Source organism: Onychostoma macrolepis, chromosome 11, assembly GCF_012432095.1.
Source record: "Onychostoma macrolepis isolate SWU-2019 chromosome 11, ASM1243209v1, whole genome shotgun sequence".
Classification (NCBI taxonomy): Eukaryota; Metazoa; Chordata; class Actinopteri; order Cypriniformes; family Cyprinidae; genus Onychostoma; species Onychostoma macrolepis.
The window spans coordinates 14,077,004-14,097,427 of NC_081165.1; the positions used below are offsets into that span (position 1 = coordinate 14,077,004).

Sequence of the window (20,424 nt, forward strand, 5' to 3'; positions counted from 1 at the left end):
GATGACCACAGAACCGTGATACAAACCACGTAGTGAGAAATCTGAACCGTTACAGCTTTATTACATACACACCCTTTCACTTACAAGAACACAGAGCTGCTAACACCAGCACACGTCCCCCTAACATCTCCCCCCCAGCTTCCTGAGGCTTATAATTCGATATTAGATTTCCAGTGAAACAGCGTCATCATTCCAGGAGAACAGACGACAGCTGAGGAAAGCAAACATGCTGGGAACAAATCTGAAAGCGACTTTACATGGGGACTTTTTCCTAGCGGCATAACCGTTAGCGGTGCTGAGGTGTGACCGACTGTAAATCACTCATCTCAAGTGGAAGACGAGGAATGCAGAAGTCACAGAAAGGCCAGACTTAGGTCAGTTAGTGAGGCGATGACTATTGTTATTACTTTGCTGTTTAATTCATCAGAAATTCACCGTCCCGTTTACACCTCGCCTTTTTTAAAAGGGGCGTTTATGATGAACACGTTTCCAAGCCAAATCCTGCAGCCTGCAATGGCACGCAATGCACGACGGAACACAATACATGTGACGACATTTCAACTGAACTGTTTTCCCTGGCGGCAGGTGCTAAAGCGACGGACAACGTAAACAAAGACAAAAGGAGAGAGCGCGAGCGTGTGTGCGCTTTAGCCAGCACGAGAAGGAGATATAAGGGGGAGAGAGAAAGACAGACAAGCCAGGACAAAAAAGCAAGCTGAGGGCATTGACGCAATTCACGAGCCCCTCACCTGAATGGGCCGGAGCAGATAAGGGTGAAATCGCTCAACGGCGCTTCAATCGTTCAGGTGGGGGTGAGTGTGAAAGCCAACTGCGTCAGAGTGTAAGCAGTGTGCGGAGCATGTTGGGCTGACAAAACAACCGGGCGAGGAGGGGTGGGTGCGGACGGCACGCATCAACATCACATAGCGGGTTTTGCGTCTGGATGCCATGCCACCACTCTCCCATCATCGCCTGCAAAGATCCGTGACCAGGGAGGAGGGTGAAGGAGATGGAGGGGATGCCATAGTCCCACAACACAAAAAGCATTTCAATCAGAGCTTCAGTGTGCATGTAGTCCAGTTTCGACGTCTCTGATACACCTGGATGTGCCGCTGTGTGCGCAAACAGCTGCGACCACTATCTATATTTGTATTAGGTTCTCAAAATCCATGACAAATTCAGAAAGCAGTTTGTTTTTGCAGTAATTTGCATTAATGCAGTTTGTTAAACATTACTAGAAATATTCTGGTTTAATGTCATCTCTCTCCAGCAAGATCAGCTGCAGTGCAAAACATATAAAACACAGGGCTCTCAAGTCTCACGCAATCGGAGTGAGACTCACGCATTTCAACCAGTTCACACTCTCTCACGCCACACCTTGTATTTCTCACGCTGAGAAGGGATAACTTGTCCCGCTACAATTACTATACAATATACCATTAATAGATGAGGGAATACTGAGGTAAGTTTTCTGCCGAGTTCATAGCTCTCTCGACTCTGTAGTTATAGAGTTAAATGCCACCTACCAGCCAATCAGAAATTAGGGTGTTGTTGTCAGGGGCGGACTTAACCAATAAGCGAAGTAAGCGGCCGCTTAGGGCCCCGGGGAATCAGGGGGCCCCATTTGATATTGGAAAAACATATTTGCAGCGTTGAGCACTGTAGCCGTTCACAGACATGTGCGCTGATTTCTTGAACGCAGTGACCAGAAGTGTTTAAGTTAGAATCCACTTACTGATCAAAATGCCGAGTTTTTGTCAAGTGCTGAGTTCTGCAAGGTCGGGGATCATCTCATTATAACAAAGTGTAGATACGATGTAAATAAGAGATTCATTGTGCAGTGTAGAGCTTATTAACGGAACGTCGTGAGATCGCAATGAATTGAAGTGAGAGACAGCTATAATGATTATGAGGGAGCGCTCACAATTTTATTTATCTTGATGTTTCAAAATAACTCTCTTGTGTGCTTCTCCTAGGCGCACTGGCGCGAACTGCCGCGCACTCGTATAAATGCACGAATGCAATGACTGGAGATTTTCCCTTAATAATAGGTTTCATTTTCGATTTGTTTCTCGGCAAAGCCTAAAGTATGCCTTCAGAACACTTGGAATATATAATTAATTGCCTGGGATAATTTTATGTTTGTAAAAAGATTGGAAAGGTTTACAATTTATTGAATGGACAAGTGCAAGTTTTTTTTTTTTTTTTTTTTTTTTGATAATGTCTTCATTTGTAATCTCAAAAAATAAGGTAGAATTACTGATTAACAAATTACTGGTTGTGTGATACAAATAAACTATAAACTAGAGCGAGCAAGCAAAATGAGGGTTATAAACACTTGGAATGAGTTGCATGGGATAGTTTATGTTTGTAAAAGATTGAAATTTTGCAATTTATTAAATGGACAAGTGCACGCATTTTTCTTTTATTTATTTATTTATTGATGTCTTCCTTTTGTGATCCGGAAAAAAAAAAAGTAGCCTAATTTGGCTTTAGAACAGCAGCAAGTTGACTAATTACTGGTTGTGAAGGGATAAATAAACTAAAAACTTGAGCGAGTGAGCAAAATAGGGGTTAAGCATAAAAGGACACATATTGTATGGGGGCCCCATACCTGGAATTTGCTTAGGGCCCCCAAATTGCTAAGTCCGCCCCTGGTTGTTGTTTCCGTTTAAATTACGCGATTCTGCCGCAAGCGGGTTCCTTACTAAGCAACATGGATGCGCGCGCACATGGAGTGTAAATTGGAAGAGAAAGATCCGATGAATGCTGTAGGTAACCCCTTCATTTATTTTTTTGATTTTAAGATTCCTCTACGAAATCACTTGCCTGTGAAATGATAGTGAGAGCTGATGTTGGGGAATATAGTCAAATTCGCGCTAAAGTATTATTGATGCAGTCAAAAACAAACAAAAAACTCTCCAACTGCTTTGCAACCAGAAGCTTTAACTTAGCGTTGGCTTCCTGAAAGGAAAGTACTAGAGATGTTATAACAGTTGGTGAATCTGATAAAAGACAGAAAAATTCATCCAAATAAAATAAATTGTTTTACATATTTAAAAAAGGATCAAAAATACAAAGAAATTTGGCCTCAAACATGTCAACAGAACAGCAGTGCTCAGTGTACATACTGTACACACACAGTAGGATTACAGAACTTGTCCTGAACATGTATGTCAAGCTCTCTCTCTCTCTCTCTCTGTGTGTGTGTGAGAAAGAGAGAGAGAGAGAGAACACATTTCAGCATATGATTTTATTTTTTTCTGTTGTGTTTGTTGCACATCTTGATGGCAGGGGTAGGGGGCTCCCATATAAAGCACTGAGGCTTCCCCAAATTCAAATTCAGATGCAGTGTGTTTTCCATGGTGGGTTTGAACAAAACCAAAACTAGAAACAGTTTGGCTCTGGATGGAACGCTATTATCATGACAGTGCTTTATGTGGGAGTCCTCTACCCCTGTCATCATGTGCAACAAACATTTACAACAGAAAAAACAGAATCTGAAAAAGATTTTCCAGAATCTGTGCATGTGTTCACACACAACCCGTAAAGACACGTGACATTAGGATGCGATGTGTAATGCGATGCGCACCATTCCACTAAACTGGCTAACGATCTCTGCTTCAGCACGGACAGTGAGGAGCTCCCCGTTCGCTGCTTCATTATTACAGTTTGCACATTTTTTCGTCAGGAACATTGATCTGCCTTCAAAATACCCGGTAAAAGAGTCGCACGATAACGTGCGTTATCACTACGACACACCCTTTACGGCATTGGTTCTGGCTTTTGTTCAAACAGAGCTCGTTCCGGGACTGAACCCGGCAATATTACTAGGTCCCCAACCCGGGATCGATCCCCGAAATTAATCCCATGATGTGTTTGTGATCACACAGAAGGCACTCCGGCAATTTTCCGGGACCAACGTGCAGTGTGAAAGGGGTTTTAAAAGGCTGCGCCCTCCGGAGATAGCATTCGAAGGCTGCAAACATCATCAAGGCTGTCTCATTTCAGAGAAGCAAGGAGGACACTCCGAATGCGACCTTCTTTCACAGGAGTTCAGAGGATGCAGATAACCCACAATTCTTTGCATCGCCGTAAACAACCATTGTGTCGTTGTGAATTTGAAAAATAGTAGATGTACAAACAAGCGCAGATGTGGTGTTTGCAATTTACCTTAAATCGCCTCCATAAAAACAGATAAGCTTTGTGGGTGGGGTGGTAAACTTTGAGGGTGGTTGCCTCCACGAAGTGCATTTAAGATCCTTTAATGCATGGCAAGCCGTTGATTATCCCACTTATTCCATGGTCATTTGCCAAGTTATAGACAATTTAAAACCAGTATTGCTCTTTGCAGCGCAATGTATGACCAGAAGGGTAAAAATGACAGTTATTTTTGTCAGTTACGGTTCGTTAGCTCTAGCATTCTGCCCGCTTCAAATCAGACACAGAGATGAATTAGTGTGGTAAGATCACATTTATTTGAATGAATTATAGCATTTATTTCAATTAATTATCGATCGAGAGAGAGCGAGAGAGAGAAAAGAGAGAGAGACGCTACCTGACGTTAACCTGTGCGTTACCCGAGTCTGCGCGTCTCTTCAATTACTTCAAAAACAGCGATTTTATCACCTCGTTGTTGAGGAAAATAATGTAGCGATCTTGTATCTAGCTTATGTTATTAATGAAAAATCGCAGGGAAGCATTGACAACAAATTTACAACAGCGGAATCTGCGATCTCTCTCTCTCTCTGTGTGTGTGTGTGTGTGTGCGCATCAATTAAAGCAGCGCATTAATATGGAACGGGGATTAAACTGACTTGGAACTACCTGTGCATTAAATCTTTTAATGCATACCTGCCAGCCAATCAGAATCCAGTATTCAGACAGACCATGGAATAAATATATGTGGACCACAAAACCAGTCTTAAGTCGCTGGGGTATATTTGTAGCAATAGCCAAAAATACATGGTATGGGTCAAAATTATCAATTTTTCTTTTATGCCAAAAATCATTAGGATATTAGGCTAAGTAAAGATCATGTTCCATGAAGATATTTTTTTAATTTCTTATCGTAAACATATAAAAACTTCATTTTTGATTAGTAATATGCATTTCTAAGAACTTCATTTGGACAACTTTAAAGGCGATTTTCACAATATTTTTATTTTTTTGCACCCACAGATTCCAGATTTTCCAATAGTTGTATCTCGGACAAATATTGTCCTATCCTAACAAACCATACATCAATGGAACACTTATTTATTCAGCTTTCAGATGATGCATAAATCTCAATTTAGAAAAATTGACACTTATGACTGGTTTTGTGGTCCAGGGTCACATATATACATATACTACAGGGCTGCTGAATGCTTGAATCTGATTGGCTGACGAACGTTCTAAGGTGTGCAATTATTTTCAGGGAAACGCACGGCGAACGTAGCTCCAGGCAACTCTTGACCGCATTACCTCATAAGATCATGGATCATACATAAGATCATGGGTTCGATTCCCAGGGAAAGCAAGAGCTGATAAAATGTAAAAACTGTAACTTGAATGCAATGTAAGTCGCTTTGGATAAAAGCGTCTGCCAAATGCATAAATGTAAATGTAAATTACCTGACCATATAACTTCGCCAAATTATTTGAGTTATTTCAAATGTCCTTACAGCCTACAACAGCAAATGAATCAAAACCCACAATGACACTGGCCAAACAAATAAATATAGTAAACAACAGGATAAAAATGACAAAAGAAAGCGCATGCTCTATTTCTCCCGCTCTCTCTCCCTCACATAGATACAATTTGCACACACGTTAACATACGCGCTAATGTTGTTAGCGCTACTCTGACAATTTTATTAGTAACATAGTTTAACAACTTAAAAACTACATGACTTCTCACAAGCGAGGTAACAACGGTGCTGTTTGTGTGGAAAATGAACTTAAAGGGGTCATATAATGCCATTTTTGTACAAGCTAATATGATTCTTTAGGGTCTAAATTGAAAGTTTGTAATATACTTTAATTAAAAATTCTCATTAGTATTGTAAGAAAACACTCATTTTACCTGCTCAAAAACAGCTCTGTTTTCAGCACACCGTTTTAGTGCGTGTGTTTTTAAATGCTAGTGAGCTTTGCTCGCCCCGCCCCTCTGTTCTGTGGGGCGTTTTTGACACAACACACGTGGAGTGTTGCCTTGACAACAGTTGAGGGTATATTTTGAAGAATGGCAGCGGGAGTCTCTGAGGATACTGTGCAACCCTAACGTTTTGTTCATTATAAACGTGGGATTATTCATTATATTGAGAACGTCGTAAATAGAAAACATGCATGTACCCTGAATGTAAACATTAGCCACATACATCGTGAAGCGTGCTAGCGATTTGCAAAGATTAATATAAAGGTTAATTAAGCGTTACACTCACTTCTTCTGGAGGTTCAGCAGGAACACGAATAGTTGGTACCGATTCTTTTTCAGGAGCAGCTTCTTAGCAAAACCAGCTTTATACTGACCTTCATTTATAAAGCAGTCTGGTGAAAAATGATTCGCGCAAACATGAAAACATTGACGCGTTGCTCGTGGGGAATATTCCTTCAAAAGCGAAACTCGGCCACTGTGTCTTCAGCGGTTCGGACTTAGGAACATCAAAATGACTGCTGTGTTCATTATTGCACCGAGAACAGAACACCACAATCGCTTAGACGCCATTCTGCTCATAGACAGCTCCAGCGTATATCAACAATGACGCGGACTATGATTGACAGCTCGCTCACGAGCAAGGCGGGTCTGTGTTGAAACACTGCTGTCAATCAACCATCGTGGGAGGCGTCCGACCGTGTGACGCCACACGGTCGAACGGCTTGATTTGAGACGGGTAAAACAAATAAGGAGATTTAAAAAAAAAACACTGGATGGATTTTTATCATTTTATGATGGTTGTGTACAGGCACTGCTAACACACATTTCAGTACAATCAACTTGTAAAAGTGCATGTACCATTATATGACCCCTTTAAAGTTTCACTGTTACTAGAGACATTGCTGTCGAACACTTTTGAGAGACGCACAGAGGTAATATCTCCTCTCTCTCTCTCTCTCTCTCTCTCTCTCTCATAACTTAGATATTAACTGCATTTTATTCTGCTATCAGCGGCTCAAACCTCCGTTACTAGGTCTAAAATGACATTTTAGAATTAGCAACAGGCGTCGGATGAGATGCGGAAGAAATTAATACTACTCACACCTACTTGAGACTTTGGTATTTGTGTTAGCGCTCTGGAAAGTGTCAAGGTTCTTTACGTGTTTTCGTAGCACTGAGCAATGTATCCAATCACAGACATATCTGTTGATTTCTTGAACACCTGTGATTGGCCATTATGTTCACTCACCTCTAAATGCTGGATTTTTTTTCCTGCACACTTGCGAATCATCTCTCTGTAAGATGATGTAAATAAGAGATTCATTAATTATAAAGGAACTTTCTGAGATTGCAATGGACTGAAGTGACATCTTTTTAGTGATTTCAAAGGAATGGCTATTTGCGCACATTCTAATCCATTCAGAATTTGAATAAAAGGTTTGTTTTTCATGCTGCTAACGGCCATACCCTGTACAAGCAGCAGTTCAGGAGTGACAGCCTAAATCCCTCATAAATGCGGGATTCATTTTTGAATGGGAGAAGAATTTAATTTCTCAAAATATATGTTCAAGCAATGCAGACTAACATATTAATAGAAAAATATTTAAAATATACTTATAAATGACTGCAGTTGCAGTTATTTATAAAAGTAATGACTAGTAAATCTTGGAATTCTTTGAACATTGCTATTCTTGTTGTGATAAAAAGTAAAGTTAATAGTTTTGCAGCACTGCAACAGTTATTTTCCATAATTTTATAAAAACACTGTAGGGGAAAAGAGAGATGCACCATCTGGGTGCAAACTGACCATATCATTGAATCTGATTCAAATGCATGTGAAATTTTAAGATAATTTACCTCTTTAATAAATTAATTTAACAATCAAATTTCCTTTTTTAAACGGTCATATTTCTTTTCTTAAACAACATAAAACGGACCAAAATTAAGTCTTTAATTGTTTGCAAAAAAAAAAAAAAAAACGAATTAGAATGAAGGAATAAATGTCACTGAAACTAATGAACATTTTAGTCAAAAGATTCTTGGCATGGTAGCTTTCTGCAATGTTGAGCCGGCCATTAGGGACTACAGGTGGAAAGACATATCTGATTATTATGTGATGAAAAGCATCTTCTGGTTCTTATCAGAGAAGGATTTGGTGCACTTGTACACTGTCCCTATTAAAAGGTGGGGTATGTATTTTTTCAAAAACGCTTTAAGAAACTTGGGCCCAGTACCAAAACAAACTTGTAGCCAATCAGCAGTAAGGGGCGTCTACACTCATGATGCAGAGGAGAGAGTGCTCATGATGGACATTAGCCGAGCGACGACAGAGATGGCGGATAAAAACAAGAGAGGAAAACGTCTGTGGAACAAAAGAAGGTTTACACCGCGTGTACACCAGACGGCGCGCCGCAACAGCTAAAGTCCGACAGATGATGCAGATGGCGAAGACAGGCAGATGACAGGTGAGATTCCAGGTAGGTGAGTTAGGTAAGGAGTAACAACGTTTCTTTTCCTCTTTGCAGGTTGGCAGGCTGAAGAAGAGATGACAGGACGTGAGAATTTAGATGTGTAGGAAAGGAATGAGGGTGTGAAAAGTGACTGCTTATATAGAGTAGTTAATGAGGTAAATGGTGGCAGGTGCTCTGATTGGGGACTAGGTGAAGGTGTGAGTCCAGCAGGATTCTGGAAAATTGAGTCCAAAGTACTGATGGTGGCTGTGACTGGGCTGGCGACTAGGGATTGTGCCCTCCTCAAAGGCGTGACCTCACGCCGTGATGGTACTTCAAGTGGAGACAGGGGGAACCAGGGCGGAGCAGACGGAGGGAATATCCAGAGCAGAGACGATTGGGTCCAGGGTGGTGTAGATAGAGGGAGGACCCAGGACGAAGACAGGAAGAATCTCCTGAGCACTAGAGCAGGAGGTCTCCATGGCGAAGCCGGCGACCACCAAAGCACTGGAGAAGGATGTCTCCACAGCGGAGCTGACGACCACCAGAGCACTGGAGCAGGAGATCTCCACGGCAGAGCCGACGACCACCAGAGTACTGGGACAGAGGGTCTCCATGCCCGAACACCAGAGCTGCTTTGGGAAGGCTGAGAGGGCAGAAACAGAGAGGTTAACAAAGGTTTCAGGGATTATGTCAATGCTGGCCCTTGGTGGGATGGTAGTCAGGTGAACCGGGTGTCTGGGGACTGACTGACGTGGTGACCGGGTTGTGGAGGAGGGTTCAGGTGACTTGATAGTGTTGAAGAGACTTAATGGAGACTCAGTGGACATAGGCAAGTCAGACTGGACCAGAGGAGATGGAGAGCTAGACCAAGGCATGGTCTTTGTGGCCATGATGGGCGAACTAGATCCATGTGTCGTGATGAGCCACTCAGATCCTGTGCAGTGGTAAACCGCACTCAGGGCTGTGTTAGAGGGACTGAATACATTTGTCACGTGAATGTCCCTTCTGACCGTCTTTAGGGAATTGAATCCACCAGGGTAGGGGACAGCACACCTGGCCGTGATGAGGGAACTGAATTTATTAGTGAAGGGAACAGCACTTCTGGCTGTGTCTCGGGAGGGAATTGGATTTGACAGGAAATAGTACGGCACTCCTGGCCATTATGAGGGAACTGAATCTATCAGCAAAGGGAACGGCTCTCCTGGCCGTAACGAGGGAACTGGATCCGACAGGAAATAGTACAGCACTCCTGGCCGTTACGGGGGAACTGAATCTATCAGTAAAGGAAATGGCTCTCCTGGACGTGACGAGGGAACTGGATCCGATAGAAGATAGAACGCCACTCCTGGCCGTGACAAGGGTACTAGATTCACTGGAACAGGGAACGGCACTCCTGACCGTGACAAGGGGACTAGATTCCCTGGAGCAGGGAACAGCGCTCCTGGCTGTGACAAAGGGACTAGATTCACTGGAACAGGGAAAGGCACTCCCGGTCATGATAAAGGAATGGGACTTATTAGAAAAAGGAACTAGAACTAGTCTATCACCCAGGTTACTCGCTGGAGCGAGTCTACGACTCTGGTCAGGGGCTAGAGCCATCCCTTGACTCTGGGCCATGGGTAACGAGGGTTCAGGGAAGAATTCTGGGAGATGCCCAGGCACAGACCCAGAATGAGTGGCTGGAGACGTCGCTGATCTTGGATCAGGGTCTGGAGCCACGTCTAGTCTGTGCTCCATGTTTCGAAGAAGGTCTGGGGGGGATTTCTTGTGTTGACAAGGAACAGGGAGGTGGATTGGAATGATAGTGGTCTATTGAGGAAGCTGGTGTGGTTTCTGAAACTGATATGTGGACTGGAGAAGATTCGGGAACAGACTCAGGGATTGGGTTAGGCACTGGAACGGACTCCAGAGCGGCAGCAATCCTGAGAAATGATAGAGGGTCAGTGGTCATGATGAGTGTTGAATTTGCGCTGGCGGCCATTACAGGTGCTGATTTTGGACTGGTGTCCAGGATGGATGATGACTGGAGTACGGCGTCTATGTTGGGTGCTGACTCTGAGGATGGACTGGGCGATTTGTCGAGAGTGGATCTACTCAGCTGCAGGGTATAATACATGCACTCTGTGAGGGAGCTTGTGAGAAGGTTCTTGGGCATTCTGGAGTACCACCGATTGTCTAGGCCTCCAAGAAACCAAACTTTCAGCTCCAAATCGCACAGTGAGGAATTTTTGGCCAGCTCCCAGAACTCCAGCACAAAGTCCACCATTGGCTGGCCCTTCTGAGCGAAGGGTTTCATGGTGCTCCAATTCTTTATGTTATGGTCTGGTCTTCTGTCACAACTGTATTGAAAGGCACACAGTGGAAGTTAAGTTTCTGAGCTTCTTTATTTTCACAAACTGAAGGCAGATTCAAAACATAAACAGTCTATGAAGCTCAATCAACTGAGGAAGAACAGTCCTTATTATCCTTTCAGGAGATCCAAACAGGTAAGTTCAAACATAAACGGTCAATGAAGCTCAATCAACTGAGGAATAACAGTCCTTATCTTTATCCTTTCAGGAGATCCAAACAGGTAAGTGATGAGCCCAGAGAGGAGCGTGCAACCTTGTATATCTTTACAGGTCTGACAGATGATGCAGACGGCGAGGACAGGCAGATGACTGGTGAGAGTCCAGGTAGGGTAGTTAGGTAAGGAGTTACAACGTTTCTTTTCCTCTTTGCAGGCTGAAGAAGAGATGACAGGATGTGAGAATGTAGATGTGTAGGGAAGGAATCAGGTATTGGTAAACCTAGACGAGACCAGACAATGAGGGTGTGAAAAGTGACTGCTTATATAGGGTAGTTAATGAGGTAAATGGTGGCAGGTGCTCTGATTGGGGACTGGGTGCAGGTGTGAGTCCAGCGGGATTCTGGGAGTCCAAAGTACTGATGGTGGCTGTGACTGGGCTGGTGACTAGGGATTGTGACATATATGATGTGACAATACTTTTGTCAAAAGAAACTGTAAAATCCTCATAAACTTTCAGAGCAGTTCTAGAGATTATGTTCATGTGTTCATGTTAACATTCTTTTTTTTTTTAGCAAATAAATGCAGCCTTGGTGATGATAAGAGATGTCATGCCTACTGTATTACATTCTGAATACTGCCCTTCACCTTAGCTTTAAAATCACATTTTTACTTAACCATTTTCAAACAACAATTTTTCACAGAAGATAGAAAGTCATTAAAATGAGGATGAGTAAATTTTAATTTTGGGGTGAACTATACATCAAGTCTAGTAGGCAAAGGGCAATTAATACAAACAATCAGAACTGGAAAATGCCTTACATCAGCCTAAAATAAATAAATCACTGCATGATCAGCGTCCATGTCTGACATTGCTAATGATTCTACACAGACACTAAAAATAATAAATAAATAAACGAATCTAAACTACTTAATTAAAACAATGCTGTGTTAACTAACTAGTTTAAACATTTTCTTTATCAGATCTTTTCATTCTCATCTCCCTGGGGGATGTTTCTGTTTTAAAGCCTCAAGTCACGCACATTTCCTTTACTCTTTTTTTCCACCGTCGGATGCAAGGCACTGTGTGTAAACATCATTTTTTACTCTATCATTCTACAAAAATATATTGCTATAAAAACAAAACAGTATTTTTTTTTTTAAATGAGGGAAATTAACAACAGCATGATAAACCGTTGAAAATATTCCCTTATGTCATTTACTCTAACACATCCATAACAGTGATTTGTTTTCCCAAAAGAGGCTCTGGTGGGTTTACAACATGTCCTTTCTCCGTTATGTGAGCTGCACATGGTCTTGACCTGCTGCTGTCCCTTCCAGTGAGCAATGCAGAGCTGATATAAAACTCAGCTGCTGGACTTTAGCCAGGCAGACAGTTCTTGTACTCCTGCTACGTGCAGAGCGTGCAGCTGCACTGCTGTTCCAGCACTGAAACCCTGGCAGACAGACACCACACTGCACCATTAACAAACACGTCGAGGAGAAAGCAGTGACAAGATATGTCCAAAAGATCAATCAAACACACAAGCTTCTTTTGCTGTAGAAAATAGGCCCAACTTGCACGCACAAGAAAACACTTATGCACGTACAGTATAAACTAACCCTCATATGCACCAAAATTTTAAAAACAAGCCTCATTATAGTTCATTATGAAGTCTAAAGGTGTTTTACACATCAGCTTTCCGCCTTCAAGTAACAACCTCGTAAGATCCCTGTTTGTGGCATGCAAGGTTTCCTGACATAAGGGAACAAAAACAAAAAAGCATGTAACTAGATGTCAATGCAGACACAAAGAAATACTATACATCCTTCCCACTGAGGTTGGAATTTCCAAAGGGAATGAACTGCTCTTATGAATACACTCAAAAACAGCCCATTCTGATCCAGCCAGCATATCTCTGGTCACGTAATGTAAACATGACCTCTTGGCAATTCATTGTGTCGTATTGCGGCACACATTCTTCACCCTGACACCCAGAAGGTGGCCAAGCAGGTGGTGGTAGAGCCCCTGGGTCTACGATAGACAAAAACTATTTTCTGATTTAAAGGGGTCATATGACGTTACTAAAAAGAACATAATTTTGTGTATTTGGTGTAATACAATGTTTATGCGGTTTAAGGTTCAAAAAACACATTATTTTCCACATACTGTACATTATTGGTAAACATTACCACATCTGCATTCGTGATCGGAGAAATGACAAACAACAAGCACTACTCCACGCAGCTCAAAGCTCACGTTTGAATCGTCAGTGGCAAATTCTTTAAATATGAAAACAAACTTACAGGCTGTGAGTCAAAAGCGCCAGCCTGTCCTTGCAAAGTTGGATTTGCCCCACTTTATAGAAACAGTCTTTGAGCACAGCTGGCAGGCTACTCCCAGGTTCAGGAAATAGTCCTCTGTTAAAATGCGCTGGACACACTCTAATATTTGGGTTGAACTGTTCTGGAACAGTGTTGTAAATACAACTTAACCACTGATTTCTAGTTGTGTCCTCTTTTGGAAGCCCAAACAAAGTAGTTTCGCTTTCACAACGAAACACAGCGTCTCCACGACATGGCGCCAGCGGCAGTAGCAATACTACAGCGAGAATAAAAGTCCCGCCTTCTTTCTTTGTGTGTACGTTTGGGCGGTGTTTTGCAAATCTCCCCACACCGTGACGTAGACATGTGGGGGCGTGTTTGAATGAGCCGTTTTAGGGGGGCATGGTCGAGTCTTAACTTTTATAAAGAATATCTCTTTGGTTTTGAGACTTTAGTCTTTGCAACTTCAGGGATCTTATCTATGCACAAACAGCTTGTAACACTCCAAAGAGAAAGGAAAACTTGAAATCGCATCATATGACCCCTTTAATTCATAAATGGGCAGTTTGCTTACATACGGAAAGAATTCTCTCTCGGCCTCAGAAAAATTTGTTTTTAGCATACTCACTTATTTGTGTTCAATTTCTCAGAAAACAAGCCTTTAACTTTCTTCATTTTGCATTTCAAGTAAATATATATCTTGATTTAAGACTGTTTAGACAAAAGTACATTTAATGCCATGACTTTCTGAATTCATTAAATTATTATTAAATGATTCATTAGAAAAATAACTGGCTCATAATAGTCATTTTTGAGAATCAAGCTTCACTGGTTATGCTGTATGTTTTTTATTTACTAAAAAACAGACCGAAAAAGTAATTTGTTTGGGAATGGTGTCTATTGACAGTCTGATCATGTGCTAGCTGCACATGTTTTTGTTTCACTTAAAAAAATTAAAAAAAGAAGAAGAAAAAAGTCATTTGTTCGTGAATCGAACTACACTGATTGCACTGCATGTTTGTTTATTTTGTGAAAACAACTTCTGCTGTTATTCAGTGGTAAGTAATCATTTTTATTGCATCAATACAGGCTACAAAAGCACATTCACAACTTAGGTATTGTATGCACTGACAAATGGTCGCTTTTATTGCACCAATACAGACTACAAAAGCACTTTCACAACATAGGTATGCTATGACACTAAAGATTCAGAGAAGGGCATTGCAGCTGAAAGACGTGCAAGAACCACGGACACAAGGAACAATACGACTTGGTACATTCTGAAAATATTAATTAAAACCTTAACAGGGTGCAAAATATGCAACTATTTTAGTTTTCGTTTATTTATTTTTCTACATGAATTAAAAAGAATACAGGGTGATATGTTGCGAACTTGCCAATTAAAATAACACTTTATTATAGGGACCAGTTCTCACTATTAACTAGTTGCTTATTAGCATGCCTATTATTAACATATTAGCTGTTTATTAGTACTTATGAAGCACATATTCTGCAAGACCATATTCTACATCCCTAATCCTACCCAATACCTAAACTTAACAACTAGGCCTACGTTACTAACTATTAATAAGCAGCAAATTAGTAGTTTGAGGGCGAAGATGGTTTGTTAGCGAGAATTGAACTGTAAATTACCAACATGAGTGAAAGTAAATGGTGACAATGTTCATTTTGGGGTGAACTATCCTTTTAAGAGGAATTATAATATTTAAATTCCATGCAATTTTAATGTACCAAAAATATCCATCAAAATCAATGAAAACTACTCAAAAAAGCCACATCCTGTTGTTTCACAATAAACATTATCTTTTGTTTCTGTTTCTCTACTCTTCTTCGTCCCTTCCGCCATCTCCGGCCTCACTGAAACTCAGATGTATATACTCTGCCTCTGATCCTCCAATATTTAACAACCACAAAGCTCGTTTATAGTTTAATATCAATACAAAACATAAACATATTATCCGTTCATTGTGTTTTATGTAACAGACTCTTTCCCTCTGGCCAATTCAATGTCACATGCCTGCTGAGCATCCTGAATTGTGTTGCTGTACATCTGCGACCATCACAATGACATTAAAATGCAGTTTTATATGCAGTTACAGGAAGTGCTATCACCTCCCATCAAGCCTTCTGCTATTCACACTACAACATCCTGTGCACAGCATACACTAATATAACATATTTTACCTAATGATATTTATCTTTAGCCATGGAAACATTTATGCTTAAAAATAAATGTTTTAAGCATTCATGTTTCTCTTTAATAATACTGTAGTTTCTATTGACAGTCTGATCATGGTGTACGTGACTGATCAGAAAACATGCCTGTGATGGCTTGCTGTGGCGAACAGGGAGTGAATATTTAAAAATAAAAAAAGAGGAACACATACTCCCCCAGGCACAGTCAGTCAGTGAAGTACTGGGGTCTTCGTCGTCGAATAAAAGACACTTTAAACTCTAATGAGCCAGAAGACCTGAAGACCTTAAAATCCAAATGATTTACCATAGTGCGTGATCTAAAATGAGGCATACAACTTAATCTTACGTAACTCTTGCATAAACATTGCAAATTTCTTGTATGCGTGTTTACAGTACGAGGGAAAAGGTGATCGTTTCCCTAAACCCTGAGAGGTTAGACGTTTGGACAAACATTGTGCATGAGTTGGGTACGCCTGATAGCAGCTGGTGGTCGCAGGCGTTTCCCTGACCTGGGGAAATATGAGAGCCATGCTGGTTGAGGATAACTCACAAAGGCACTATCAGTAACATGGTCGGTGGCTCCACAGGAAGATCCTGTTTAAAAAAAAAACGGTCAGACTGACATTATTTGTGGGTGTCGAATGTTCAAGAACAATTGAACCTGGGGGAGAGACCTGATGGTGCATATATCCAAAGTCTTTAATCTAGTTTAGTTCAGTCCAGAACTTGTATTGTAGGAGGTTTTTAGAGTTGCTACAAATGCAGTAAAAAAAGTCATGTGAGAAACTTGTGATTTCAGATAAACTCATATTGGCATGTTCAGGAAATATTCTACAGAGGCTGTTCATTAAAACCTTCAATGACAAAAACACAGTGACAAACTTAAACTGTATCTGTATCAGAGAAGATTGAACATGCATACTTTCATTTTTAATATAAATGTCTGAATAATATTTCCTAAGATTCACTTTCTATTGAAAGACAGGTGCGGACATGTCTCTGCATCAAAGGTGAGGCCTCTTCCCATAAACTGACACAGATATGAGTTTAGACCTAACCCATCCGAAATGTGTTAATTTAACTGGCCCTTTCACCTGTTCCCCCAACCATATGTTCCCATGCCTGTTGCCCAATGATTTTTCCATTCCTTTTCCACAAGATTACGGGATAAGAAAATAATTTCATAGCCACTGCACTCACAAAAAGCAGTTACTATCAGATTAAATATTTCAGAGATCAGCATAAGCTGTTTTCCTTATAAAATCTCCATGACTTTCTGGGCCTTTAAAATTCTAACATATATAGGTTTCACTTTCCTAAATAATGCTTTTATAAATGAAAGGTGCATTTAGTACGATTGAGCGGCCTCTTACTCGTCTCAGAAGTACAAGTAGTTTTAGACTCAATTCTGACACATATCATCATGATGTTTGTTGACTAACTACTGCTAATTCACAACAAAAAGCTTACTTTTTGTATTGTTGCTTTTCATGTAATATTTGTAAGATGTGAAGTTTAGCCCGTTTTACATCTTATTTATGCAGCTGGTTACCTGCAGCGCCTGCGTGGGTGGTCATGTGACATCAACATGACAACATGGCGGTGCCCATGAGGGGGTGACCCGCATGCAACTTTTCAACGTGGGATGGTATTGGTAGGCATATTAATATTGATAATGAAAGCACTACTTGATTGGCCAGCGATATTTCTCAAAATCGCTCATTTGTTGTGCATACAACTTTTTAAATCAGCACAAAACTACTGAGAGCACCAGCCATAACTGTCCTCTAAATGTCAGCTGTACTTACTTTCGTTCTTCCATTGATCCTATAGTTGCCCAGTTTCTCGTTACAGTGTCGGATCAGATCATCCATGCGGCTCATGAGAAACGCTATCCTCTCACAGCCGGGCTCCTTCCCCTCCACCCAGGTGATCTTATCCCCCCGAATGTCCTTAGATGAGTCGCTCCTCTGACTGACCAGCTGTCCGTCGGTAAAGCCGCCGGTCAGGTAAAGCGCCTGCACGTCCTCCAGAGTACTCCGTCCAAACTCCTCACCTAAGAAGTTGTCGATCACACAGATGCCGTGCTTGTTCATGCAGGGCACGATATAGTCCGTGGCCAGCTTCTGAGGAGGCGAGCGCGTCTGTCCGTTCGGTTTCGCGCTGTCTGCGCTCGGTTTGGTTTCAGAGTGCGTGGCGGACTTGATAAAATCTGGCATTCTTTCGCCGGGTGACGTAACGTCAGAGTTACTCTGAGAAGTCTTGGATGGTTCTGAACTGTTGTCCTGTACGGGGCTGCGCTCTTCAGCCGGCGGCGACGGCTGCTGTTGCTGCTTGTCGGCCTCCTTGCACACCCGCTTGTGCTTCTTCCAGTCCTGTATCTGGTGCTCTTTGCTGCAGTAGGACGAGCTGCGACACCGTGCGCACTTCATGAGGTTCTCCATTTTCCCGCACAACTCGCAGTACTGGCGCTCTCGCTCCAGACGGTCGCTTTCCCTTGAGTTTCCCTCCATGTTTCAGCGCTCTGTTACAGTATCAGCCTGCAACGTCGCCACAAGTATCCACTAGCGAAATTGAAATAAACGCTGCCCCTGGGCCTCCGCTACCGTTTTCATTCCAGTTGACGGAGGGCAACGTGACGCTATCACATTCCCGAGACATCTATGTTTTGACACTTGCGAAGTCTCAGCGCAAGCTGTGAGTGCGATGATAGAAGCGCATGGCGCCGGCCGACCCTTTTCTTCAGCGATCAGCGCACGTCAACCATGTGGGCATGCGCACTAGATGCAGGATAGACAGAGAGAGAGGGCATGATTCACATGTGCTTCTCACAACTTTGTGTGGGCGGAGTGAAAATGAATACAAATAATAATAATGATAATAAAGATCAACCAAAAATCATAATGGGCAGAAATAATGGATCTGTGTATTAGAAATGAATAAATAAAAATTCCAAAATGCATAGTAGCAAGGTCAAGAAGTAAATAAACTCTGTATTATTGTATTATGAGCAGAATTAGTTGCAGAGTAGTAAGACAAGAAAACAGACAAATAAAAAAACTAACAAGCGAGTAAATAGTTTATATTTTATTCATATATGATAAATGTGTAATTAAATAAGTTAAATGAATATAAAATAAAAAGATAAATATAAATTATTTATATAAATATTTTTATATATAATAGATATATTTTCTGTAGTAAATTTCATACATAAAGGCAATTCAAAGTGTTTTACACAAAGAAAAATAATAGCATATAAGTCTACTTTTAAATAATTTAATAACATAAAAATGAATTTAAGTTTCATGTAAAAATGAAATTTAAAAAAAAAGAAAAGAAAACTACCAGAACTACTGTACTACACTTTCCAGTCTTTCTGAAACTGTTGTGTATTGTTTATATGGTTTAATTCAAATAAAAATCTCTACATGGTGATCTCTAACATAGAGAACAACACAAATGTTTAAACAGAGAAATTTTACACTTTTATCCACTAAATGAGCTCATTTCAAATTTGATGCCTGCTACAGGTCTCAAAAAAGTTGGCACGGGGGCAAAAGAGGGCTGAAAAAGCAAGAAATTTTGAAAAGATTCAGCTGGGAGAGCATCTAGCAACTAATAAAGTTAATTGACATCAGGTCTGTAACATGATTAGCTATAAAAGGGATGTCTAAGAGAGGCAGAGTCTCTCAGAAGTAAAGATGGGCAGAGGCTCTCCAATCTGTGAAAGAGTGCATAAAGAGATTTAAAAACAGCGTTCCTCAACGTCAAATTGCAAAGGCTTTGCAAATATCATCTACAGTGCACAACATCATCAAAAGATTCAGAGAAACTGGAGAAATCTCTATGCGTAAGGGACAAGGTCAAAGACCTTTGTTGGATGCCCGTGGTCCTCGGGCCCTCAGATGACACTGCATCACTCATCAGAATGATTCTGTCATTGACATTACTAAATGGGCCCAGGAATACTTCCAGAAACCACTGTAAAAACAATCTGCTGTGCCATCTGCAGATGCCAACTAAAGCTCTATCGTGCAAAAAGGAAGCCATATGTGAACATGGTCCAGAAGCGCCGTCGTGTCCTGTGGACCAAGGCTCATTTAAAATGGACTGTTTCAAAGTGGAAAAGTGTTCTATGGTCAGAAGAGTCCAAATTTGACATTCTTGTTGGAAATCATGGATGCCGTGTCCTCCAGGCTAAAGAGGAGGGAGACCTTCCAGCGTTTTATCAGCGTTCAGTTCAAAAGCCAGCATCTCTGATGGTATGGGGGTGCATAAGTGCATACGGTATGGGCAGCTTGCATGTTTTGGAAGGCACTATGAATGCTGAAAGGTATATAAAGGTTTTAGAGCAACATATGCTCCCCCCAGACAACGTCTATTTCAGGGAAGGCCTTGTGTTGGCCACAGCCATATCACCCTGCAGCCCAAGACCGGTTGCCCATGGAAGCTAAGCAGGGCTGAGCCTGGTCAGTACCTGGATGGGAGACCTCCTGGGAAAACTAGGTTGCTGTTGGAAGAGGTGTTAGTGAGGCCAGCAGGGGGTGCTCACCCTGCAGTCTGTGTGGGTCCTAACGCCCCAGTATAGTGACGGGGACACTATACTGTAAAAAAAGCACCGTCTTTCGGATGAGATGTTAAACCGAGGTCCTGACTCTCTGTGGTCATTAAAAATCCCATGACACTCATCGTAAAGAGTAGGGGTGTAACCCCGGTGTCCTGGCCAAATTCCCTCCACTGGCCCTTGTCAATCATGGCTTCCCAATATTCCCCATCCACTT

The 20,424-nt window shown here is 41.5% G+C and overlaps 1 protein-coding gene across 2 annotated transcripts in view; it reads right to left on the reverse strand.

Annotated features, from left to right (window-relative positions):
• The window catches only part of egln1b (egl-9 family hypoxia-inducible factor 1b), a 39,471-nt gene extending 21,033 nt beyond the window's left edge, over positions 1-18,438 (reverse strand). Inside the window, exon 1 of one of the 2 annotated variants that reach the window (XM_058790842.1) lies at positions 17,449-18,438. In XM_058790842.1, coding sequence (XP_058646825.1) covers positions 17,449-18,153 — 705 coding nt within the window. In that variant the 5' untranslated portion in view covers positions 18,154-18,438. The remainder of the gene's footprint in view (positions 1-17,448) is intronic. The other variant, XM_058790843.1, reaches the window with a different exon arrangement.
• Between the last annotated feature and the right edge of the window lie 1,986 nt (positions 18,439-20,424).